Here is a 26088-nt window from a genome sequence, read left to right on the forward strand (position 1 = left end):
TGGTTTTGTTGATTTTTTTTCCTATTGGTTTGCTGGTCTCTGTTTTATTCATTTCTACTCTAATCTTTATTATTTCCTTCCTTCTACTAGCTTTGGGTTTAGTTCATTTTTCATTTTCTAGTTCCTTAAATTGTAAAGTTAGATTGTTGATTTTAGATCTTAATTTTTAATGTGTTTTTAGCTATAAATTTCCCTCTTAACACTGCTTTTGTTGCATCTCATAAGTTTTGGTGTTTTGCATTTTTCTTTTTCATTTATTTATAAATATTTTCTAATTTACCTTGTGATTTCTTCTCTGAACATTGCTTGTTTAAGAGTGTATTGTTTAATTTCCACAAATCTGTGAATTTTCCAGTTTTATTTCTGTTGTTGATTTCTAACTTCATCCTGTTGGGGTCGGAGAAGATACTTTGTATGAAATCTATCTTTTTATATATATTAAGACTTAATCTGTGGCCTAACATATGGTCTACCATGGAAGATGTCCCATATGCACTTGAGAAGAGTGGGTGTGCCGTTGATGTTGGGTGGACTGTTCTGTAAATGTCCATTACATCCAGTTGGTTTATTGTGTTAAGTTCTCTGTTTCCTGTGGTTGTTCTATCCATTATTGAGAGTGGGGTATTGATATCTCCAACTCTTATTCTAGCACTGTCTTGTTCTCCCTTCAATTCGATCAGTTTTACTTTATAAATTTTGCTGGTCTGCCATTATTTGCATAAGTGTTTATAGTTGTTATATCTTCTTGCCATATATAGTCTTTTATTAATTATATAAAGTTCTTGTTTATCTCTTGTAAGCTTTTTTGATTAAAGTCTACTTAGTCTGATATTAGTACAATTAACCCTGCTCTCTTTTGGTTGATGTTTGCATGAAATATCTTTTCTCAACCTTTCATTTTCAGTCTGTTTGTGTCTTTGGATCCAAAGTGGGTCTCGTTGGATCATGTGTTTTTATTCTCTACTCTTGTGCTAGTCTCTGTCTTTTGGTTGGCAAGTTTAACCCATTTATAGTTAAAGTAATTAATGATAATGAGAGACTTCCTTCTGCCATTTTGCTATTTGTTTTATATATGCGTGATAGCTTTTTTGGTTCCTCATTTCCTGCATTACTGTCTTCTTTTGTGTTATGTTGATTTTTTTGTTAAGTGAAATATTCCTAATTCCTCTCTCATTTCATTTTGTATATATTCTTTAGCTGTTTTCTTTTTGGTTACCATTGGAATTGCTTTAAACATCTTGAAGTTATGACACTCTAATTTGAATTCATGCCAGGGTAACTTTAATAACATACAAAATGCTGCTTTTTTATTGTTCCAGGCCCATCCTTTTCAGTTGTTCACAAAATTACATCTTTATACATTGTATTCCTCAAAACATAAACTAATACTTAAGTGGATCAGTCTCTTAAATGATACAGAAAGCTACATGTGGAGTTGCAACACAAAGTTACAGTAGTGCTAGCTTTTAGACTAATATTTTTTTAAAAAATATATATTAGTCTCTTAAATCATGTAGAAAACAAAAAGTGGAGTTATAAACCTTTGTTACAGCAATGCTAGCTTTTACAATTGCCCATGTGTTCACCTTTATTTAGATCTTTATTTCTTCATATGGCTTCAAGTTAGTGTCTCATGTCCTTCATTTCACCTTGCAGGACTCCCTTGATCATTTCTTTTTCTTCCAGGACAGGTCTAGTGGTAATGAACTCCCTTAGCTTAGCTTTTCTTTATTGGGACTGTCTTAATTTCTCCTTCACCCTCAAAGGACAGTTTTTCCTAATATAAGATTCTTGGTTAATAGTTTTTCCCTTTGAGCACTTTGAATATTACTGGCCCATTTTGCATCCCTTTAGTGAATTTTTCATTTCTGTTATTGTACTTTTCAGCTCCAGAATTTCTGACTGGTTTCTTTTTAGGTTTTCTATCTCTATTGATATTTCCATTTGTTCATACGTCATTTTCTTGAATTTCTCTAAATATCCCTTTAGTTTTTTTTTGAGCATCTTTAATATGGTTGGGTCAACATCTTTGTCTAGTAGATCTGCCATTGGGTCTTTCTCCAGAACAGTTTAATTTGAATGGGCCATACTTTCCTATTTCTCTGTATGCCTGTGATTTGTTGTTGTCAAAGCCTGAACATCTGAATCTGATGATGTGGTAAATCTGGAAATCAGATTCTCTTCCTTTGCCAGGGCTTGTGGGTTTTTGTTATTGCTTTTGGTTTTGTTTTGTTTTTTAATATTGTAAGCTGTTTCTGTGCCAAGGATCAGCCTGAGGTATAAATTCAAGGTCTTCTCAAGTCTTCTCTGAGCCTGCTCCTTTCCCTAGATATACATAATCACTTTCTAATTTTCCCCAAATATGCAGTTGCTTTTGAATATCCTAGCCTTTAATGTCTGGCTCCTGAAAGAAGAAAAAGAAAAAAGAAGGGAGGGGGGAAAGTGTGCTGGCCCTATTTAAATGCCCTGGAAGTCACTTTAGCCAGAGGAGGAGAGACTTGCAAGAGTGTGGGTTAAGTACAACTGCAGTGGCTACCCTCCCAAAAAAACAGAAGTCAGTGGTCAGAGCACAGATCCCTGATGTTCGAAGGACAGGGTCCATTTTGCCTTCCCTGGCTCCTACAAAGTGAGTGCAGGGTGCTGCAGGAACACATGCACAGTTGCCTGCCAAGGGGTAGGGTATTGGTCACTGCTACTGGGCTAAGAACTGAAATTAACCCAAATTAGCCACATTTACCATCCAGCCCTTCCTGTGGAAGCTGTAATCCTTCAACTGGTTCTAGAGTTCCAGAATAGTTACGTTAATACAGATCTTGCTAGTGTAATAATCATCATCTAGATGGGGAGACAGATTTCTGGTGCTTCATACTCCAGCATCTTTCCAAAACCCTCCGACTCTAGTCTTTTTAAGGCTCTCCTCCATCTTAGAATAGTCAACAACTCTCTTTAGTCCCTTCAGCTTGTTCCCCTTCTCTCTCTTACCTTCTTTTCTTCTTTCTTCTAACTCAGTGCTTTTTTTTTTTTTTTTTTAACCTTTCGGAAGTTCCAGGTTCTGTTAAGAATTTGAAGAAATATACCTATGGACTGTCTCTCTAGAAAAATCCATATATGCACAATCACTCAAAATGAGCAGACAATTCAGATGTCCAATAGATGACCTGAAGTCCCACCATGGCCCTCTTGAACAGAGCTTCTTTTATAAAGATGCATCTCTGTTGCTTCCTTTGGTACTGTGGTCAGAGGATATTCTCTCCTGCAACAAGAAGCTAACTAGACTGTGAACAGGAATTGCCCTCTCACGGATTTGTAGGAAAACTCTGAATACAGCTAGAAAAGCCTCTTTCCCAAAATATGAAATCATGATACCATTTCCATGTTTACACAACTGATATGTTTATCTGGTGACACTAAACTGGTGCGTGTATGGAGTAGTTATTTATACTTTACAAAGCAAACTTGTAGTTGCCACTCATTTAAAACACATAGGGATGACAGACTAATTTAAGTGAGGACACAGTCAAATTAATGAAATAAACATCCAATGTATTTGAGTGTGTGTGTGTTTGAAGACTGGTTTCTCTTCAGGTGTACAGAGTAATAACTATATATATATATATATATATATGTCAATACGGATAATAAAAGCCAACTATTTTCTAGGTAGACATTTTTTGGATCTGTTTTTATACTTTTAAAGCACTTGTTATCACCATATTAATTATTAGTATACAAAAAGTGCTTATAAAAGTAGTCAAGGAAACACTGTTTTCCTGTAAGGAGATTAAATGTTCTTTTGGCATGTGTGTTCTAGTTCTGAATTTGGTTAATACACTGTTTTATAGAAGGGATACCATGGATGAGAGGGTCAAAATTGGTAAGATTAAAAAATGAAAAAAGCAAATAATGAAAGAATAACATTTTGTCATGGTGTTTCTGGAGTGGGCCCTTGCGGAATGGACAAATGCCTTCTGATCCCCTGGGCTGACTATAGCATACAGCCTGGTAGATGAAGTAGACTTTTCTTGGCCACACTGACCAAGAAGCAGGGCCCATGAAGGATTGTTCAGAGGTTCTTTGTGTACAGTGCATAGGCATGCTCCAGGGCAGATAGTCAACATATTCATCTTAAATGGTAATTTTTTGAATTTGGTTTTCTTCAGAATTAAAATCACCAATTGACTCTTCTAAGGAGGCCAGTAAGTAAAAATAATCTTGAGTAACTGCTAACAAGAGTTTGATTTAAACTGACAGCTTAAAAATGAAAGGTTCGTGTCTCTCAAACTTTTATCCAGCCTGGCAAATTGGATTTTAAGGTAGAATTATGTACAGTTAAATCATGGTGTTTGCATGTGGTCAGTGCTGCTCTTCTTTTAAGTGGTCCTGTTTATTTTAAAAACTTGACAATGAGAAGTATTTTTGTTCCCTCAGTTGGGGTTTATTGTAAAACTCATATGCCCGAAAAAGAAAGTCCTGTTTCATGCTGTGCATGAAGTGGACCACGAGTGAACCAAAAGAGAGATAGGCATGGTTCTTTTGTCCTTCCATCCACAGAAGGCAAGCTCTAATGGCCAACAGATGGCATTTGTGGAGATCTGGGGTGATGAAGTCCTTGATGAAGGTGCTGCAAGTGATGTCAAACACAGTAATGCCAAGCATACATTTTTACTCTTATTCCTTCGTGGTAATAAAAACAATGCTAGAAAGAAACAAAAATCTGGAAAGAAAAGTGAAATTCATGTGGTGTTGGTAGGTGACATTTGCTATAAAAAGGGTCAATTTGACAACTGTGGGGGAAAAAATTGTTGTTTTGCCCTGCTCTATAGAATATAGCTTCATGAGTGAAGGTTTCAGTCTCAGACTGGACTATTCTGGGGGTGGGTGGGGGAGGGGAGGAGCAATGTAGCATCAGTGGCAGCTAAATGAGTCACACTGTCCCACGTGTCAGGTACTGCCAGCAACCATGGAGTCAGCAATTGCACTCCTGGGTATTTACCCCAAAGACACAGATGTAGTGAAAAGAAGGGCCATATGCACCCCAATGTTCATAGCAGCAACGTCCACAATAGCCAAACTGTGGAAAGAGCCGAGATGCCCTTGAATAGACGAATGGATAAAGAAGATGTGGTTCACATACACAATGGACTGTTACTCAGCCGTCAGAAAGGATGAATACCCAACTTTTGCATCAACATGGATGGGACTGAAGGAGATTATGCTAAGTGAAATAAATCAAGCAGACAAAGTCAATTATCATATGGTTTCACTTATTTGTGGAACATAAGGAATAGCATGGAGGACATTAGGAGAAGGAAGGGAAAAATGAAGGGGCGGAAATCAGAGGGAGAGATGAACCATGAGAGACTATGGACTCCGGGAAACAAACTGAGGGTTTTAGAGGGGAGGAGCGTGGAGGAATGGGTTAGCCCAGTGATGGGTCTTAAGGAGGGCACATATTGCATGGTGCACTGCGTCTTATATGAAAACAATGAATCATGGATCACCACATCAAAAACTAATGAAGTACTGTATGGTGACTAACATAACAAAACAAAACAAAATACAAAAATTTAAAAAAACAACAACCTTGGAGTCATGGAACTCTTGCCCAGACAGACCCTTAACAGTGAGGGAGAGCACCCCTGGATCTGCAGATGAGGAAATGAGGGGGCCCAGAGAGACCACATAGTTGGTTTGTGGCAAGGGATAGACAGTTTTCTTAGGAAAGTGAGAATTTAATCACAAAAAGAATTAGTAGAAAATTATCCTAATCTGCTAAGTTAGTTTATTTTTTAACTGTGACCTAAATCCTTCTAAGTGCAACTCAGTTATCACCTCCAAAATCCTTCTAGAACCCCCAGGCTTGGGCCAAGGACTCTTCCTCGTGTAACCACCTTTAGCATCTCTCTTCCATAGCTCTTGTTAGATTTTGCAGAAATTATCTGGTCAGGTTTTTCTTTATAAATCCTTCACATACATTCATCTTTATAGTCTGTTTTGTTTTTTATTCTTCTTTGTACATTATAGGAATAAAGTAACTACAAGCAATATTAACAAACCCCCTCCTATTTGTGGAACTGTTTTTTAATAACCTTCCTGGGAGTGCTCTCTTTTACTTATTAGGGTGAGCCTGGGCAGTGGTGTTTTCGGGAAGTCATGGTAAGTTTGAGCAGATAGTCTATGGGCATTGAAATTATCTGACAGTGGAAAGCTGTTCTGAGCCAGGTTGACTACTAAACAAGCTTGCATGGGGCGCGGGGGTGGGGGGGTGGTTGGCTACACTGTTGATGTCAGTGTGATGGCCAGCTGGAAATAAACAAGGGGCCCTTTGTTCTACTAGTGGCAAAAACTTTATATGAGTGAGAATGGAATAGCTTAATGAGCCTTAAGTGGTACCCTGGACAAATAGGAACTGAAACCTTAGTGTTAGTGAGAGTCCAGGTCTGATTCACTCTTTGAATTTACTTTTTCTATTAAAAAATATATCAAACATAGGAGCAAGTGTAGAGAATATTATTTGAACATCTGCATACCCACCCATCAGCTTTACTAAACCTTAACTTTTTGATATTTTCTATCCTCTTTCTTCCATACCCAGAGGCTGTTAAATACTCTGAGATTCTAAATTTGACTCATTGGGGTCTCCCTCCATGCCAGGGCCTCTGTGTAATGCAGCAGGCACTGGGTTTTGTAGCAATAAAAGCATAGTTTTGGAGCCACTTGAGACTATTATAAAGATTCCAAATGTGGCAGTGAGATCAGACTACAGAGCCAGGGTTCCACAGACCTTACATTCTTGACCAGTCTTGTGTGTTTCCCCAAGGGATGAGGAGAGATGGTGGCCCAGAAAGTCACTCATCAAGGTGAACCTCAAACAGACATGGTTTGAGGATCTCTGGTTTAAGGGTAGTGTTTTTCTGTCTTTCTTGATTGTAACCCACAGTAGCAAATTGCCTTGCATTGTGCATTGCAAATTGCACGGTGACCCTCAGCATATGCACGTGTACGTCCATACACACTCACACAGTGCACATACCTGTGAATGAAGGTGTTAATGAAATAATACCCTTTCTTTGTAAGCTGCACTGCAATATAGTCTATTTTGTTGTACAAAAGCTATTTTGTTTGACCAAACTGATTTCACGTGTCATTAATAGATAGGAACCCATGGTTTAAAACAACAGTGAACCCCAGTTTAGAGAACCGTTATTTGTCTCACGGAGCAAACGTTTTTTAAAGGGTGTATTTGGTTTAACGTTGCTGAACATTTTATAAAAAGCTCTTATCTATCCCTGACTTAAACTTAAAGCTTTATTTCACAATTTATTCATAAAAGTCCCATGTAAAACTAAGCAGAATTCGAAGCTCTTTGGGGGTTCAGGTTATTCTGCATCGTGTTACTTCTCTTTCAAGCTCCTAATCCTCTTCAACCATTGCTTTAAGGCAGCCTGTCTTTTTTTTTTTTTAAAGATTTTATTTATTTATTCATGAGAGACAGAGGCAGAGGGAGAAGCAGGCTCCCCGCAGAGCAGAGAGCCCCGTGCGGGACTCGATCCCAGGACCCTGGGATCATGACCTGAGCCGAAGGCAGACGCTTAACCGACTGAGCCACCCAGGTGTCCCAAGGCAGCCTGTCTTGATTAAATAAACAGAACTTGAACACAGTGACTTAACTATTTTTTATAAATTCGTGATCGTTAAGCCACAAAATCAACCTTTCCAAATAAAACTAAGTATAAGTCAAACTGCCAAGTGAGAAAACCCAGCTCTCAAGTCTCCTTTGCGTCAGAGTTTACCTCTCTATACAATGCTAAATAAAGTCTATATGAAGAATAAATGCTGCAGGTGTTGCTTTATATTTATTAAACTCATCAATTTGTGTGTAACCCGGCTGACATCCTCCTCCCCTGGGGGTGCCTGGCACCTATGACGACAGCAGGGGTTTATGTAGCACTTTTGTTGGGAGAAGTTTATATAAGATTTTTTATTTATTTATTTGACACAGAGAGAGCGAGAGAGAGAGGGCACAAGCCGGGGGAACAGCAGAGGGAGAGGGAGAAGCAGTCTCTCTGCTGAGGAGGGAGCCTGATGCAGGGCTCCGTCCCAGGACCCTGAGATTGTGGCCTGAGCCAAAGGCAGACGCTCAACTGACTGAGCCACCCAGGCACCTCGGGAGAAGATTAGATAATTGTACTCAGGTACAAATTTCTGTCCAGGGAAGCAGAAGAGAAAATGATACTTACTGCATACTAAACAAGCAATCGTTAGAGATTTCGAGCTAGATTGATTCTAAAATACTAAAATGAGTTTGCTTGCTCTAAAATGTTACAAACAGGTACTTTAAACGTTAATAAGGTAGCTCGGTTTCCAAAATCTGGAAAGAGAGGGTTTTGTTTCAGCCAACTATTTCACAGAAGAAGAAGTACGGTTCTACCTCAGGAAATTTAAATGGGACTGTTGAATAACTGGGAAAGAATGTCTCCTTTGGATGACAGGGCGAAGAAGCATTCAACTGATTTTCAGGCAGAATAACAAATGTGACAGCAATAATTTTTTGTGTACACGTTTATGTACCATGACTGTACACACAGAGAACTTCTAAAAAATACAGTTCTCAAACTTTTTGGTCTTATGACGCCTTTCCACTCTTAAGAAATATTGAGAACTCCAGAGAACCTTTGCTTATATCTATCAATCTTTACCATTTTGGGAATTAAGACTGAGAAACTTAAAAATATTTATTGATTCATTAAAAGAGAATGATAAACCCATTGTATATTAACAAAACATTTTTATTTAAAAAACAATATTTAAAAAGAATTATTGAAAAGACTGTTACAGTTTTATATCTCTGCAAATCTCTTTAATGCCTGGTTAAGAGATGACACTTGGATTCTCATATCTGTTTTTGCATATCATCTGTTGTGATAAATTTTTTTAAGTTGAAGAAAAGACAGGACCTTGGAGCCCCCAATGAGAACTCTCTGGTCCTTTGAAAACCACTGTCCTGTAAAGGAGTTTAGAAGAATATATATAAGTGGTGAGATTATTAGTGTCCTAATTTTTTTTCTATTCCATTTATATATTTTGCCAACAGTGAAGATGGATTACTTGTACAAACTCTAATTGAGAAAGGAAGAAGCCTGAGCATGTTGAGGAAAGATTATAGAGACCCTCAAAATCCAGGCAGAGAAGTTTATACTCGGGAAATGAAGGAGCCTCTGTAATTTCTTAAATAGGAAAATGACTCGGTAAAAATTGTATTGGGGAGTAAATTGATTAGAATGGGAAGAGAGGAGCTACTTCAGAGGTTGTTGCAGTAATCCAGGAGCATGGTGAGGTGGGCTAGGCCTCACATATTGGTGGAAATGGAGAGGAAATTTCAAAATCTGAAAGACATTTTGAAAGCAGAATTACCAAGACTTGGTAAGGGGATGTAGAAAGGGAAGAGTCAAAGATGACTAAGAGTTTTTAAGTCTAAAACATTTGAAGAGTATTTTCTCCCTTCTATCCAACCTTTAATTTTTTCTGAAAATTATCCCAATAAAGCTAATTAGGGTTTTGTCTTGCTTTTTTTTTTTTTTCAGAGTTGGCCAGCCCCTTGTAGAGCCTAAGAGAAAGTCAACCCAGTTCCTAACTGCAATTGGTCAGTTACTTCCAGAAGAAAAAAGACCTATGACATCCCTGGAGAGTTCTTACCTATGACATCCCTGGAGTGTTACTTGCTGCAATCATCCCTCAGGCCCTGCAGGCAATAACGGGCTGTCTATCCAGTTCTTGTTTGCCCTGGACACCTGCAGTTCACCTCTTATGCACTCCAGCACCCCCATCAGCTCCCTCTTCTCCTTCACTAGCCCAGCAGTGAAGAGACTGCTAGGCTGGAAGCAAGGAGATGAAGAGGAAAAGTGGGCAGAGAAGGCGGTAGACTCGTTAGTGAAGAAATTAAAGAAGAAGAAAGGAGCCATGGATGAGCTGGAGAGGGCCCTCAGCTGTCCAGGGCAGCCCAGCAAATGTGTGACAATTCCCCGGTCCCTGGACGGGCGGCTGCAGGTGTCCCACCGCAAGGGTTTGCCCCATGTCATTTATTGCCGAGTGTGGCGCTGGCCTGACCTCCAGTCTCACCACGAGTTGAAGCCGCTGGAGTGCTGTGAGTTCCCATTTGGCTCCAAGCAGAAAGAGGTGTGCATTAACCCCTATCACTACCGCCGGGTGGAGACTCCAGGTGAGTTTTCTTCCTGATAATCACGGTTTATTTTAAGAGTTGAGGAACTGTATCCCAGTTGATGAGGAGTGATGGGGCATCAGCAAGACAAAGACCCCCCCACCACCACCACCACCAAAAGAAAAGGAAGAGGGGAAGGTTCAGTTTTGAGGAAGTAATCCAAACTTTTATAGTCAGAAAAATCTAGAAAGAAGATACTTTCAGTATACATGTAAGTTTTGTGTGATTTTGAAAAATGAAGTTTGGATGTATTTCAGAGTTATCATCGTCATGTTTTTCTAGTTCTTGGGGTCTTTGAAGGTCTTAATACGGCCTTGATATGATTAACTGTAAAAAATAAACATCCTCCTTCCCATCCTCTCTCCCTCAATGAAACCGGACTGAGCTAAAGAAGGGTTTTCGCTGCCACTCTCCGCGAGCTCAGGTACGTGGAAGTATTTCTCCCTGGGTCTGCAAACAGCCGGTGCAAGAACTGCTGGAAATCCTCCTAGGAAGGAAAGCACCAGGGGCTAGGAGGGATTGGCAATCGTTCTTAAATGTGGCTTTAAATGTAAGAAGGTATCGTTCTGAAACTCTTCACACACCCATATATATGTGCGTGGGCACATATTTCCCCCCCTTTTTGAAGTCTGGTGTTACCTTTGTCCTTCACACTGGCTGTAAGAGTTTGACTCCATTTCTATTTGGATTGAGTGTTCTTGTGGCTACAGGGATGCAGTTTTAATAGGAGCTTCCTTTCCCTGATTGGCCATTTGCCTTGTTCCAGGAGACCAGAGGGCTGGCACACGAGCTCTGGGAAATGGCCCATGTCCATTGAAAGATGGTTCTGTCTAGGTAGGCAGGCCGTGGTGGGAGTCCAGCCTGCCGCCTGGCTCCAGGGTTCAGTTAACCTTACAGCAATAATGGAGAAGTTGTGCCCAGCCACCAGTGGGCTGGCGACCTTTCAGGCTCCCAGATCTTGCCGTCGTGTTGTAAAACTGCCTTGGTGTGGATGCTTCTCACGGTCACTTCATCCCGGGATTGAGTCCCAGTATGAGACTGTTGAGAAAGTCCTGGTGAATCTGATGAGTTTTCACCAGATCATATAGGTCTTAGCCTTCTTCCTTTCTTTCCGCTTCTCTCTGGGCTCTCGGCATACTAAAAAAAGTCATTCAGGTCTGAGTTTATGACAATGACTTGATACCTTTTTTGTTTCAAAGATTTGAGTTATATTAAACATTCAGAATATACCCAATGAAAAAAATATTCATTAAGAAATCATTTCTGGGGCGCCTGGATGGCTCAGTCGGTTAAACGTCTGCCTTCGGCTCAGGTCATGATCCCGGGGTCCTGGGATCCAGTCCTACATCGGGCTCCTTGCTCAGAGGAGAGCCTGCTTCTTCCTCTGCCTGCCGCTCACCCTGCTTGTGCTCTCTCTCTCTCTCTCTCTCTCTCTGACAGATAAATAAATAAAAATCTTAAAAAAAAAAAAAATCATTTCTCTCTTCCTGAGGAATGTAGTTGTAAAAGGTACATTGTGAGAGGTATCTTGTTAAAAGTCTCTGGTTTTCTTTTTGAATACTAAAAAATCTAATTTTATCTTAAATTTTTTTTAAAGATTTGAGAGAGAACATGAGAACAAGCGGGGAGGGGCAGAGGGAGAAAGAATCCCAAGCAGATTCCAAGCTGAGTGCAGAGCCCAACGTGGGGCTTGATCTCATGACCCTGAGATCATGACCTGAGCTGAAAGCAAGAGTCCAACGCTTAACCAGCTGTGCCACCCAGGCACCCCTAGAACACCTAATTTTAAAGGCTTATTTGGTATTTTAGTTTATGTAAGGTTCTTTTAGAAATGATAATGTGAATATTTTTACATATGGCAGATAGATTTCATATCATTATATTTTAGGTTTGAGGTTCCAAAATGAAAGATGGGTGGAGATTGTATTAATTTTAAGGTAATATTTAAGCCATCCAGGATTTTTTTATTCCTAACTTTGATTTTTTTATTAGAAAAAGCAAATTTATATTTAACTTTCTGGCCGTGTTTAAAGTAAATATTTTGAGAACAGTGAGGATGCTAATATTAAGTGAGTTTACTGGGTTCCTAGTTATCATAAAGCTTAATTAAGTTTTGCATTTGAAATCCAAATATTTTGACACCCCCACCCCCCATTTTAGGAACATTGAAGGCTGCACTCTGATTTTTTTACTCACACAACCATTTATATCATTTATTTAAGTTCTTTTCTAACTATCTGTAGTGAAGGACAAATTTTAATTTTTAAATTTTCAATCCTTTAAATATCAATACTTTTGTAATACAAACGAATTACTAGACAAATGAAATTTTAAGAAGACTTACAATGCAAGTCTAGGTTTGTTTTGTTTTTTTACTATAACAATATATTTTATATCTGCATTTTAACAGATATAAAATTACTCTGTCAAGTTGCTATTAAAGTTTCTAAACGTTCACTCTCAATTTCAATACTGTATCTTCCTTGACTGGTACCTAGCATCTGGTTAAGTGTTACCAGTCCCCAAATCTCACTTTGCATGGCTTGTGTCTTGTAGCTTCTACGCAAAAAGTGTTTTTGTAGTGTGTGGTGATTTTACTCTATGTAACTGGAGCTTATTTCAGGAGTATAATTTCTTCTTTACATAAAATACCCATATATAAAAACCACATGACTTTTGAAAGAGATACAAAAGCTTTTTCAGCTCTGCTTTGCACCCCATATACGGAGTAACTCCTGCCACTGTTCTCCCCCATGTAATGCTTAGTTGTTAAGATAGTGTTGTATTTAAAAGGTGGCATAAAATTGAAACCAATGTCTGTAATCTCACTATGTCATATTTGTAAGCAGCAGTTATGATCTAGAAATAGAATTTAGTAATTAAGAATAGCTATTGCTATGGATTGAACGTTTATGCCCTCCCCTCCAAATTCATATGTTGAAAACCAAAAGTGCTTAAGGTGATGGTACTAGGAAGTAGGGGGCTTTAGGAGGTGATTCAGTCAGATCCTTACGAATGGGGTTAGTGCCTTTCTTAAAGAGGCCCCAGAGAGATCCCTCATCCCTTTCCACCATGTGAGGGCACAAAAGATCACAGTCTGCAGCCTGAAAGAGAGCGTTCCCCAGAACTCCAGCCTCTGGAACTGTGAGAAATACATTTCTATTGTTTATAAGCCACCCACTCTATGGTATTTCTATTATAACAGCCCAGATGGACTAAGACAGCTGTGTTTGGAGTGGAAGTATTTAAAAATATGATCAGGGCAAATCTAAGGTAAACTAGCCAGTCAAGCCAAATAACAACCGGGATGATACCATCGGTTTTCTTTACAGAAATCACTGCCTTTGGTTTTACGTGGATGGTAAAAATACGTTATGAAGACATTTGTTTCAAACAAAGAAAACTAACCCCCTTTTTTTTTTCTTTTAATGTCTCAGATCTCCGGCCCATGAAGAAATAGAAGTCTCTGCATTCAGAGGGTGTGAGGCATTATGTTTAACAATGTTAGGAATACACTATAGATATTTTACGCTACAACTGAAGTCACAGAGATTATTCCAGTTCTTCTTCATCCAAAAAAGAAAAATGAGTGTTTGTTTGAACTTTGTTAGCGTTGTGATGAAGAAGTGTCATTGCAGAAGAAGCCATATACCATTTACTCTGTCGGGCCCTCCTTTTCAGGCTATTCATGAAGCAGGTCGTCTTTTTACTCCTGCATATTCATGGAACACATAAAAGGAAATGTGACGGCTTATCATCCAGCTCATTTTTGGATGATGATGTTGAGTGTTCTGTAATGTCATATATTACACACATAGATGCACATACTGGCTTTTAAAGGAGGAAGAAATCATTTGCTTCTCTGCCACCCTCAACTGTGGTCGTTAGTTTTAAAACTTGTCATTTACCTGTTTGAGTTTATTTTCTACCTGTAGAACGGAAAACTGTTGCTTGTTAAGAAAGAGGTAAATGTATGATGGCGGGGAAGTGGTAGGCTTTGTGACCGATGTTATTGTGATTTTGTCGCTGTCGTCGTCATCTGTTTATTTCAAAACATTTATTTTTTATGAAAGTTTTTATCAATACTTGCATGTGGTAACAAATCAATAGTGTTGTTAAAAACAAGAGCTAGCCCATCCATCTCCAGAAACAACCTCTTTTAATCATTCTTGGCTAGTTCTTTTACATGTCCCCTCCATTATCACTAAAAATTACGGAGATAACTCTAGATAACATATTTATACACCTAGACAATATGTTTATACATTAATTACTAGAAATTATGGAGGTAATCCTACATAATATGCTTATATATCTGTTTCTAGACTTTTCACCGTGAGAGAATTTCACTGACTAATATAAAAGATTTAGCTAACTTATATTAACTTCTTCACTGTTTTTAAATCTCTGATATCTATATTTTAGTTTATGGTTTATGTTATTTTTTGGCTATTGTATTGGTTTCCATCGTAGGAGCTGGGGGTAAGAATTATTTTCCCTTAGAAGAGCTTTGCAATTGCCTTTGACCACTTCCTCCCTGTTTTCTCTGCTTCTCTTTCTGGAACTTACGTTGGTCAGAGGTTGCACCACAACATTTATTGATTATCTTCTTTCTGCCAGGCACTGTGACACTTTAAAAGTCAATAGGAACTAGGAATGCCTGGATAATACTTGCCATTGAGAATTGCATCCATTCCTAACTTTTTGTATAGATTCAGGATCAAAAACACTTTTTTTTTTTTAAAGTATGGAACCCAGAAGAAACATACATAGGGCTTTATTTACAAGTTTTCTTATTGATGCTTATCTTTTATTTATTCACTTTTATTACTCTCTGTTTATATTTTACTTAATAATTTTTAGGTACCTTTAGATCTTTCTGGTAAAGACAAGTAGATGATTTTTTTTTTTTTTTTTTTTACTTTAGCAGCACTACTGAGCCTGAAATTTAGGCTGGCCGTCTGAATAATTCAACATGTCTCTGAAAGAAAAATATTCTGGGCATCACTTAGAAACCAATTTTGCCTTAAAAAAAGAACAAACCACTTTATTGGCAGAATCAAAGGAAGACACAAACAATTAGGCCTGCAGAAGGCCAGATAATAGGGCAGCTCTGGTAATTTCTGTGGTAGGAATGAATAGGCAGTCCATTTAGAGTGCTGACATCAGAATGATTCTCCTCTAAACTTTTTACTGTGATACTCTGTTTAATATTCAGTTTGCAAGAAGAGTGTTTAAGAGCTAAACATTGGTGTTTAGCTTGCTTCACCAGCTCACTTTCTGGGAAATGATGGGACCTTAATTGGCAGTTTTACAGTAAGCACAAAGAATAGTGGATGGGCAGTTCCCAGAAAACAGAGTTTTATCATGAAAAAATGGACAGACACAAACAGCAAGCATCCACTGGATTTTGTGCCGACGGGCCAATGCTCAGTTCTAATCCACTGGGTCCTTTCTCATCCTAGTGCTGCCGCCTGTCCTCGTGCCAAGGCACAGTGAATATAACCCCCAGCTCAGCCTTCTGGCCAAGTTCCGCAGCGCCTCCCTCCACAGTGAGCCTCTCATGCCGCACAACGCCACCTATCCGGACTCTTTCCAGCAGCCTCCGTGCTCTGCCTTCCCTCCCTCGCCCGGGCCCGGGCACGTGTTTTCACAGTCCCCATGCACCGCCGGCTACCCTCACTCCCCAGGAAGCCCCTCGGAGCCAGAGAGCCCCTATCAACACTCAGGTCAGTAAAAGCCACTGTCCGTCCACATGGGGTATGAGCCAACACGATCAATTATGGTGGGACCATCATAATTACAATCACTCTTACATTCATATGGAGCTTTGCCGTTTACATGGCCATGTCCTATGGGCCTTCAGACCCTGCCCTCCTCTAAGATCAGGGCCATTTGGGAGCAGTTATTCTGGAGCATATCTGCAGTTATTCTGGAGCATATCTGGAGCAACATATCTTTGCTCCGGTTTCTGGTTCTCATCCTCTGGAAGAAGCTAAATGGATTTGAACAGCATCTCTGGGAATTTCCAGGGATTTTTTTTTTTTTTAAGGTAGCAGAAATAAGATTATAAAATACTTCTCTAACCCAAGCAAGAAGACTTGGCCTGAGGGCAAGCAACGTGAGGGGTCCTTGCTTGGCCTTTTTTCTGGCTGTCTCTTTGAATAAACACAGGAAGTCCCTACCTCCAAAAGAAGTATGCCTAACTTCACTGGGGCAGAGTCAGGCCGCCCCTGGCCAGTGCAGTCTCCTTTTGTGTTGTGTGAAGTCAGCACAGCATCCTGAAGATGGAGCTATTCAGTAAACGCTTGCTGAGCTGAAAAAACCTATGGAAGGGAAATCCTGTGCCAAAGGGAGAACCAAGCACATTGTCACAGTTCCATGTGCTGCGACGCCTGTAAAGTGGGTCTAAGTTAGATCATGAAGAAGAGATTTATATGCACCTCAGGAGTGTGAGCTAAATCATATCCTGAGTGACAAATTCTCCGAGGCATGCATAAGCTCATTTGGTGCTAGGTGTTACAATGTGCCTCATTCATGTGTGCATATATTCCTTTATTTAACAGCTATTTATGGAACGTTTATTATATACAAGCATTGCCTTAGGGAGCTGAAAGGAGGATTAAAAGATTGGTGAAAATTGACCCTGTCCTCACAGAACTTATAAAATGTGGGAAGATAGAAAAGGAGTTGCTGCCTCCTTTCTGAGTTAGTCAGTTCTTCCTTTTGCCCTCTCAGCGATACAGCTACTATATTCATACACATCTACTATTGCATTTATCACACTACATTATATAATTCCTCATTGTATATCTCCCCCATTCGACTGCCAGTCATCTTCTCTTTTATATGTGTGCACAGACCCTAAAACACAGTAGTTGCTCATCAGTTGATTGCCGAGTAAATGAATCCCCACACAGGCATTTGGAACTGGGCTAGAGCTCAGGGTTATAGCTGTTGATGTTACTGAGTCAGTGAGTAATGACTGAGCACCTGCTAAGTGCCAGGCACTGTGCTACTGCAAGGGGTACAATGATGATTGATTCTGACAATAGTCTCTGACCTTCAAGAGGTAATAACTGTTGAGAACAATCATGTAAGTAAGCAACGAGGCTGTCGCAGTCTGGGCAGGTAATGATAAGGACTTGAACTAAGGAAGGGATGTGGGGATGGAAAGAAGACAATGAATTTGAGGATGTAGACTCAACTTGATGCGGGGGTGAAGGCTGAGACTCTGGGAGGAAGCTCAGGAGTCATCCACACGGGGCGGGGGGGGGGGGGGGAGGAGATGGTTGCTGTCTTACAAGGGGCCGGATTCACCGAGAAAGAGACACAACAGGGAGAGAAGTCATTTGAAGACAGAGCCATGGTTAAGGGACAGGAGGATAATTATGTCACAGAATACGTATTTACTTGAAACATATCTGTGCTATAAAGATCACCTGTACTGACCTTGTCTTCCTGCACTGGTGAAACTAACAGGTTGATATTGTTCCCTCTTCCCACCCATGAAGGATGGACCCCAACACCTATGCAGAAGCTGGTTAGTTTTCATGGAGGGAATGGCTCTTTTAATTTCAAAGAAAATAATTCTTTTCTGAACGATTAACAGCAAAATGGAACCTGAATAACAGACCCTTAGATAAGTGAGACTAAAAGGAGATTCTGAAATTAATTGGTTCAGCCCCTTAATTTTTTTTTTTACCAGCTTTATTGAGATATAATTCATACGTCATACAGTCCACACACTTAAAGTGTGCAATGTAGTGGTTTTCATACATTAATTTTTAAAGTTGTGGTAAGATATATATCATATAAAATTTGCCATTTTAACCATTTTAAGTGTACAATCCAGTGGCATTAAGGACATTCACAGTTCTGTGCAACCATCCCCACCATCTATTTGCAAAATTTTTTCATCCACCTAAACAGAAACTCTGTACCCATTAGCAGTAGCTCCCAATTCTCCCCCTCCCCCCTCCTCCAGCCCCTGGCAACCTCCAGTCCACTTATTGTCTCTATGAATTTGCTTATTCTAGGTACCTCAAAGTGGAATCATACAATATATGTCTTTTTGTGTCTGGCTGATTTCAGTTAGCATAGTGTTTTCATAGTTCAACTATGTTGTTAGCCTGTGTTATTTACTTCATTTTTGTGATTGAACAATATTCCATTATATAGATGTACCACATTTAAAAAAAATCCATTCATTGGTTGATGGATATTTGGGTTATTTCCACCTTTGGGCTAGTGTGGATAATGCTGCTCTAAACACTGGCATGCAAGCATCTGCTTGAGTCCCTGCTCTCAGCTCCTTTGGGCGTATGCCTAGGAGCAGACATGGTGATAGGGTAACTCTGTGTACAATCCCTGAGTTTTACAGATGGACGTACTCAGGGACCTGCAGAAGAGCCACCTTGCTCTCTACCTTTTCCACCAGGCTCGTAGTTTATTTTCTCACAAGAAGATGCCTATCCATGGTCACACAATGTGGTCTGTTTTAGAATTGCCAGAATGCCTGGTAAATGTACATGGCTACACCCAACATGTGATCTCCAGGCTCAGAATTTCTGAGGGTGGGACCAGGAATCTGCATCTTTAACAAGTTTCACTGGTGATTTTAATGCACACTTAAGTGTGGGAACTACTTGGATGGACAAAATTCAATTCAACAAAAGCAGACTGATTCAACTTTTCATGCCACCGAACTCCACCCACCGCTAATGTAACAAGTCGATTCTGAACTGACATTAGGAATGTATACAGGAGGGCTCAGTTATTCTGAGGTTCTCACTAAAGAGTTTTCCCTCTCCTGCAGGAGTTTTTATTGTGTTGCGAATTACTTTCTGATACGAAATTATCTACTGAATGCACAGCATTTGCCTAACCATGATCACTGTCCAATTACAGGAACTGATATTTGGGGAGGGGAGCCCTTCTCCGCATGCTTTGGGCACAAGGTTATAATCAGGTTTCAGCTGTTGTGCATTTTGGGTGTGTATTTGGAACAATCTCAGAGACAGTGCATCCCTGTGGCCATTGTACAATCCATGACAACAGAGGAATTTAAAAAACTAAGCTCAAAGAAGGTTTGGCTTTCTGTTTTGAAAGCCAGACAACAGACCCCTGCACTATTGAGAAAGTGCACTAGGAGAATAGGTTCCTCGATTTGAAAATCTTATCATGCAGTCATTGGAACTTAAAACTCTTAGATAACTCCTAAGTCAGAGGGAAAACTAATCAACCGTTTAGTGAGGGTGTCAGGACAACCGATAGCTTCTGTGTGACACTCACAATGTCACTGCGGAATAGCCTTATGACATGACTGGCCTCTCTCGAGCAATAACCCTATGCACCAAGCCCAGGAGTTTCACAGCAAGAAAGGTTGGATCTGACTGTCTTTGTGTAGTGTATCAGTTTGACATGCTTCTGTTTTACTGCTTTCTTTTAGTTGACACACCACCCCCGCCTTATCATGCCACAGGAGCCCCAGGGACCCAGAATGGCCGACCCGTAGATGCCACAGCTGATAGTCATTTAGTGCTGTCAATGCCTAATGGAGGTAAATTTGTAGATGAACAGCTCAATGTAGCTGTTTTCCAAGAGCATTTCCTATTACCCCAAAACAAAACAAATTAAAAAAAAAAAAAAAAAATGTGCTAGCCTGCTATTTCACATGTCTTTGAAGGGGCAGATGGCATGGCTTTGCATTTTAACTTTGGCATTCCTCAGTACCATAGAGTGAATGTTTGTTTATCATCCTGGTTACTAGAATCAGTTAATTTTTTATTCTAACCTAACATTTAGACGTTTGTAGTTCTTGATGTTTAGTACAGAAATGGGTATTTGAGTTAGCAATTTTGTCCCAATTGTGTTTCTACTATAGTTTTGTAGTGGTGTCTTTGATTTAGCTTAGAGGGGTGCTCTTAGAAATATACATAAATATGTAAATAGGGTTTTTACAGAATTGTATCTGTTTCCTAAAATAGGCTACGTAAATAAATGTTGCTCAGTCTTAATGTTCATATAAACCACAGGGTGATCTTAGGCAAATGTAGATTTGGAGTCCTTAGATCTGGGGTGGGATCCAAGAATCTGCATTCCTCACAAGCTCCCAGGTGAGGCAGAGCCGTTCAGGAACCACACTGAGTAGAGAGGGTCTAACGGAGCTTACGATTTCAAGTCTGCTGGGGGTGAAGTCTTTTATAAGTAAAGATCCTTTTGTAAATCAAATAATAACCCCTAAATTTTTCATAAATTTATGTTTTAGTGCACATAGGAACACACTGTAGATACAAAAATTACTAGAATATTCAAAGAAAAGAGAGCTAATATAATCAGTCAAAAGACAAAGAAAGAATGTGGGTGGCAAAGAAAGAACTCTGAACTTTGGTTGGTTACTGGCAATTTACTTAGCTTTGAAAAATTTGGGGTGAAAACATAACGTTCATGGATTTCCTAATGAAACATACAGCTGTCTTTAAAATATTTTATGACATATAAGTACTCCATATGTATACAATGGAGAATGTGACTCTATGTGGAAGTTTTTTTTTCTTTCTTAAATAATTTAAAGTCCTGTCCAATGTTTTTGATTTGGCTTTCATCATATCCAAACTGTTATTTTTCATCCTTAGTTTGTTAGAAAATGATACTCTTGTCACCGGGACTCTGTTTGGTCCAGTGACAGTAATACCCTCTCTTTCACATGTAGAGAGGAGGTGACCTGCCCCCTTCCTTGGAGCTGTCTCCTCTTGGGGTGATGGGATGTACATTGATCTGTTCATAGCGTTGTTTGTCAGACCCTCCCAATACTAATACATATGAGTACAGATGCTCTAGCCATGGGAGAGTCACAGGGATCGGGGCCTCTGTGCCTCACGTGTGGTGACCAGATGAGCTCACCACACAGATCTTCCATCAAGTGACAGGTTTGGAAAGATCACGAAGAGCATCCTCGTCTGGCAGCCACCTCTCCTGGTTAACAGCATGAATGTAAGTGTCCAGGTGGGATCGTGAGATGGGAAGCCGGGCATGACGGGAGTGATGTGCTCTCTGGTTCTTTTTCTTCCAGACTTTCGGCCAGTTTGCTATGAGGAACCACAACACTGGTGCTCAGTCGCCTACTATGAACTCAACAACCGGGTTGGGGAGACGTTCCAGGCCTCCTCCCGAAGCGTGCTTATCGATGGATTCACAGACCCTTCAAATAACAGGAATCGATTCTGTCTTGGACTTCTTTCTAATGTAAACAGAAACTCAACAATAGAAAACACCAGGAGACACATAGGAAAGGGTAAAGGCAAATATGTCATTCCTTTATGTGTTCTTCGGAGCTAAAACGTGGGGAGAGAAACAAGCCCCGTATTGTCTGTGTAACCTGGCAGGCTGGTGGCAGGGGGTGAGCTGGCAGAAGGTACCGAGGCTTTCAGCCTTGTGGTCTCTCTGCTTCTAGGGTCAGCATAGCATCTTTCGGCGGGTGGCGTAGGATAAGTATTATGAAGACAAACAAGAGGATAAATATGAAAGCAGGATGAAATTATTAAATAGAAGTATCATGAATTAATGTTTGAATTGCCTTAAAGATGCTTACATAAGAAAACTTCAGAGGAGGAATTCTGGCCGGGTGATTATATATATCAGGTAAAGTACCTTTAGAGATTAGAAGCTAGGTAGTGAAAATCATGACTCTTTATGTAGGGAAACCTTTGGTAGCGATTGGGGTTCTCCTGTGGTCAGCCATTGTTAGGAAGCCAGATGGACACAGGCCTCCCTGAGGTCTGGCCAATGAAGTTTTGAAGTCTGTCTCATCGGTGTGATCAACGGTAGCAAATCCCAGCTGAGGGTGAGGTCTCCTTGTGTATCTTTAAATCATCTTCTTTGTATTGGAGTAGCTGGTAGTGTTCGATACCTGGTTGTCCACTATTCTGTCAGACTACCGTGCAGTCATAGTTAATACAGAACCTTTAGCGTCATTCTCTTTTCTCTCTCCATCCAGCCCTCAGGCCACCTCAGGAAGGTAGACACAAATCTTTTCTTTCAGATTTCCAGGGCAGATTCATTATTGTACTTGGTGATACATTCTAATATTCTTCCTAACATACCTCCTAAATGTCCTGTTGTAGAAAACCTATAAGCCATTGATTAGAAACAGGCTGAATTTATTCATTGATGTTCTAATGGTGATATTTATGTTTATTTATACCCTGTATTTTTCCATAGTGGCTTTGAGGTGGCTTATGGGAAACCTTTGCAGTGAAATGATAAATGAAAAATAGAAAATCAGAAACTGGGGGCTGGGGGCAGCAGGGAAGGAGAACACAACTAAAGGTTAGCATTGTGGTTGTGATTAAAATTGTGCTCTAGGTTTCCTGACAGGGAGGACAAAAAGTGGAAACACTGTAGTGTAATTTTTATCCCAAAGAAGGAAACATAGCCATTCTTCAAAGGAAATAATACTTTCCCTTTGACTGAATTCTTAAATAAATTTCTCAGTTCCTACAGGTTTACTTTCAAATGATTTTTATAAGAATCTTCAGGTGAAATCTAAAGGCAGAACATTAAAACATAGTATTGTGGGGCTGTGTGCTGAGGGGTTTTCCAGGTTGGTCTGTGTATGAGACTTTGGCTAATCCCACTTGGTCCAAAGATAGAATTCAAACGTGAAAGGAGTGTTGAGTGCCTTCTGCGAATCTTTCTGCAAGTAGCTCGTTAAAGGTTCTGCTGATGTGGACATGGGAGTTGAGGTTCTGTGTGTTACTGGCTGAGAGCTAATCCCCGAGTTAAGAAACCATAGGAACAAGAGCTAGGACTGACGGCCTCTTATGAAAACCAGGACATCCACCTAAGTGCTCGCTGGATGAAAGGGCACTCCACCCTCTTGTGGTCCCCACCGCAAAGTCCGTATTCTCAGAAAGCTGTTTTGGAAGTGCTTTACTGAGAAAAAAATAAAGTTAGAGGAGCTCTAAGCCATGCCATAAAGCATGGGGAAAAATCAGCTTAGAATATTTTTAAAGGAAGAGCTATCAGTCTTTATGAGGTCAGGGGACTGTTTCTAGGGTGCTCCCTTGGATTATTTGGTTCTGAGCAGCATGGCTTCCTGAATAAGTTTGCAGCAAAATGCCTCCTAGATTAGTGAATAAGTTAACTTGTTCTTTGGAGTTAATTAATCAAGATGCTTAGATTTTGGAGATAGGCATTCATCTCACAAATCTTTGTTGAGCATCTATTCTTAGCCAGACTGTCCCACCATTAGGGATGAAACATTAGGGATGTTTCCTTGGAATCAAAGAAACAAAACAAAAACAAAAACAAAAAAATCTGGCTTTCATGGGTTACACATAAGTAAGGAAAGACAGAGAAGGAAAAATGTTATATATGTCTAAGGATTCGTCTAGAGGAAAACACAGGAGAGGAAGAGATTGGGGAGAGCTTGTTATAAAGTAGAATGGGATAGCCAGGGAAGGCTTTCCTAACAAGGTGACATTTGAGCAGAAAGAGAAAGAGGGAATTAGCCACATGGAGGGGGAGCTTTCGAAGCAGAGGGAGCAGCAGGTGCAAAGGCCCTGAAGCCTGCCTGGTATATACCTTGTAAGAAGAGCAGGGAAGCCAGGGTGAGTGGAATACAATGGGTAAGGAATTGGGGAAGTCGTAGAAGAGGGGATAGGACCAGGTCACAAGAGTTTACAGATCTGAATTTTCACTTTAAAAGGATTCCCTTTTAAAGCTAGTACAGTAAAATTAAACTGTTTAGTGGGGGAAGGGTGAGAGGTTTAAAAACACGCACGAAAGAGAAAACTGAAAGGTTCTATAACAAATGTTAGCTTTGATTATTTCTGGGCTGTGCCTTTGTGGCTGAGTTTTATTCTCTGCATCTCTGTATTTTCTCAGTCGTCTCTCGTGGGCTTTCTTGCTCATGAGAGGATGGGCGGGGTGTGGGCCGTGGCCTGTCAGGGCAGGCCAGGATAGCTGCAGCAGGGCTGAGAAGCATCTCCATGCAGCCCAGCCCAGCAGAGCAGCTGAGTGTGAGTACTGAGGTGGGCCATTCCGTGGAGTTCAGCTGGGCCCCAGCCTGTTTGCTCATCATATTGTACAAAGAGACTTAAAGTTTTCAGGTTCAGATTTGGGGGACTGACCTTGCCTCCAGCCTAGCGATGGCTTTGTATGGCTTTGTACGAGGAGCCTCTTTCTCTAGAGAAGCTACTGCCATCTTCTGGAGAAGCTTTATAATGATGACATAAATCCTGGAAGGCTATGAGGCACACCCTTGGAGTTGTGCAGGGCACAACAGCGGGCCTCGTTCTACTGAGGGCCTGTCCTCTGAACCAAAGCCCTGGCATGGATCTGGAAATCTGTGCTTTTATATTATTACTTTTCTCATCATACATTAAAACATTATTTATTTTGGAAAATGTCAAACATATACAGAAGTGGACAGAATCGTGTAATGAATATTCATATCACCCTCTCCAGCTTCAGTAATGATTCACAGTCTGTGCATTCTTATCCTCTATCTCTCCACAGTATTTTTGTGAGAGTATTTTAAAGTAAATCTCAGACTTCATATCCTTTCTTCATAGATTTGAGTATTTATATATTTATATAAGGGATTTCTAAATAAAAGTACCATTATTACACCCAGAAATGGGCACTTTCTTAAAGCTCTGAATGATCCTGATATTCAGCCGTGTTTTTAAAATGGTATGCAGAAGACAGGGCAGCAAAGGCAAGGGGGAGATCGATTACAAACTCATGATAAGGTGTTGAGTTTGTGCCAGGAAGTTCGGGATTATTCTAAGGGGAATGATGAGGCAGCAGAGTCTGAGCAGGGCGATGGGGTAATGAGACTTACATTCTGTGCTGGTATTTGTCCCTTCCTCCCAGTCAGCATTCCTTCCACTCTGGGACTCTGACTTTCTCTTTCTTCTGTTAGAGTCCAGAGCCTCAGAACCGTCTCACCAACCGAAGCAACCCACCTTCCTCCCAGTCTTTCCTGTCATTTCTCTGTCTCATTCAAGACTATGGAAGAGGACCCAAAGGGAACACACTTGCAGTCTGACTTAGCAGACCCAAATGAGAACCACAGTGTCTCTGGCCCTAAGTAACCGCAATACAGGACTCCACACTCCCTCATCTTATAGAACGCGGGCAGCAGTCACACACAAATGGGAAGCCTGGGTAGAGAGGGATGCAGCCCAAGAGATGTTGGAAGAGCTTGCCTGAGGACCACACTGCCCAGGTCCTCTTTGGCATCTCAGGAAGGGCATTATCCTGTTGCTCACTGTTCTCCATGGAGATTTTGAATCTAAAATACAAGTCGTTTAAAGCCACTGTTTTGGCTTATCAAGTGGATGCAAATAAAATACCTGCCTACTTGACTTTTTTATTTTAAGATTTTATTTATTTATTTGAGAGAGAGAGCACAAGAGGGGGTAGGGTCAGGGGGAGGAGCAGACTCCCTGCTGATCAGGGAGCCCAACATGAGACTCGATCTTGGGACTCCAGGATCGTGACCTGAGCTGAAGGCAGGCAGTCGCTTAACTGACTGAGCCAGCCAGGCACCCTTGACTTTTATTTAGATGCCACTGTCTCTAGCCAAAGCCCAGCTTCCTTCACAATGGGGTTGAATTCCACCCTTGTCCTGCCCTTCAGAGCCGACTCAGGCCTCCATGTGCTCATCCCATTGGCTCTGCCCCCTCTTTTTGCTCAGGGCACTAAACTCCTGCCTGTCTGCCCAGGCTCTTCTCTGCTTTCCTTATTCTGCCTGTGGTTGCGGATAATACTTTCACAGGGTTGAAAATCATCCCCTAAATAAAGACCAGAGTCAGATAACAAAAATCCTATCGATTCAACTTAGGTTCTGGGAGGAT

At 40.5% G+C, this 26088-nt stretch overlaps 1 protein-coding gene across 8 annotated transcripts in view; it reads left to right on the forward strand.

The window, feature by feature from the left end:
• The window catches only part of SMAD9 (SMAD family member 9), an 80925-nt gene that overhangs the window by 44795 nt on the left and 10042 nt on the right, over positions 1 to 26088 (forward strand). For 7 of the 8 annotated variants that reach the window (XM_078070437.1, XM_078070439.1, XM_078070433.1 and 4 more), the window contains 4 exons: positions 9585 to 10219; positions 15685 to 15948; positions 19671 to 19781; positions 21294 to 21515. In XM_078070437.1, the coding sequence (XP_077926563.1) occupies positions 9808 to 10219; positions 15685 to 15948; positions 19671 to 19781; positions 21294 to 21515 (1009 nt within the window). In that variant the 5' untranslated portion in view covers positions 9585 to 9807. The remainder of the gene's footprint in view (positions 1 to 9584; positions 10220 to 15684; positions 15949 to 19670; positions 19782 to 21293; positions 21516 to 26088) is intronic. The other variant, XM_078070441.1, reaches the window with a different exon arrangement.

Source organism: Halichoerus grypus, chromosome 4, assembly GCF_964656455.1.
Source record: "Halichoerus grypus chromosome 4, mHalGry1.hap1.1, whole genome shotgun sequence".
NCBI lineage: Eukaryota > Metazoa > Chordata > Mammalia > Carnivora > Phocidae > Halichoerus > Halichoerus grypus.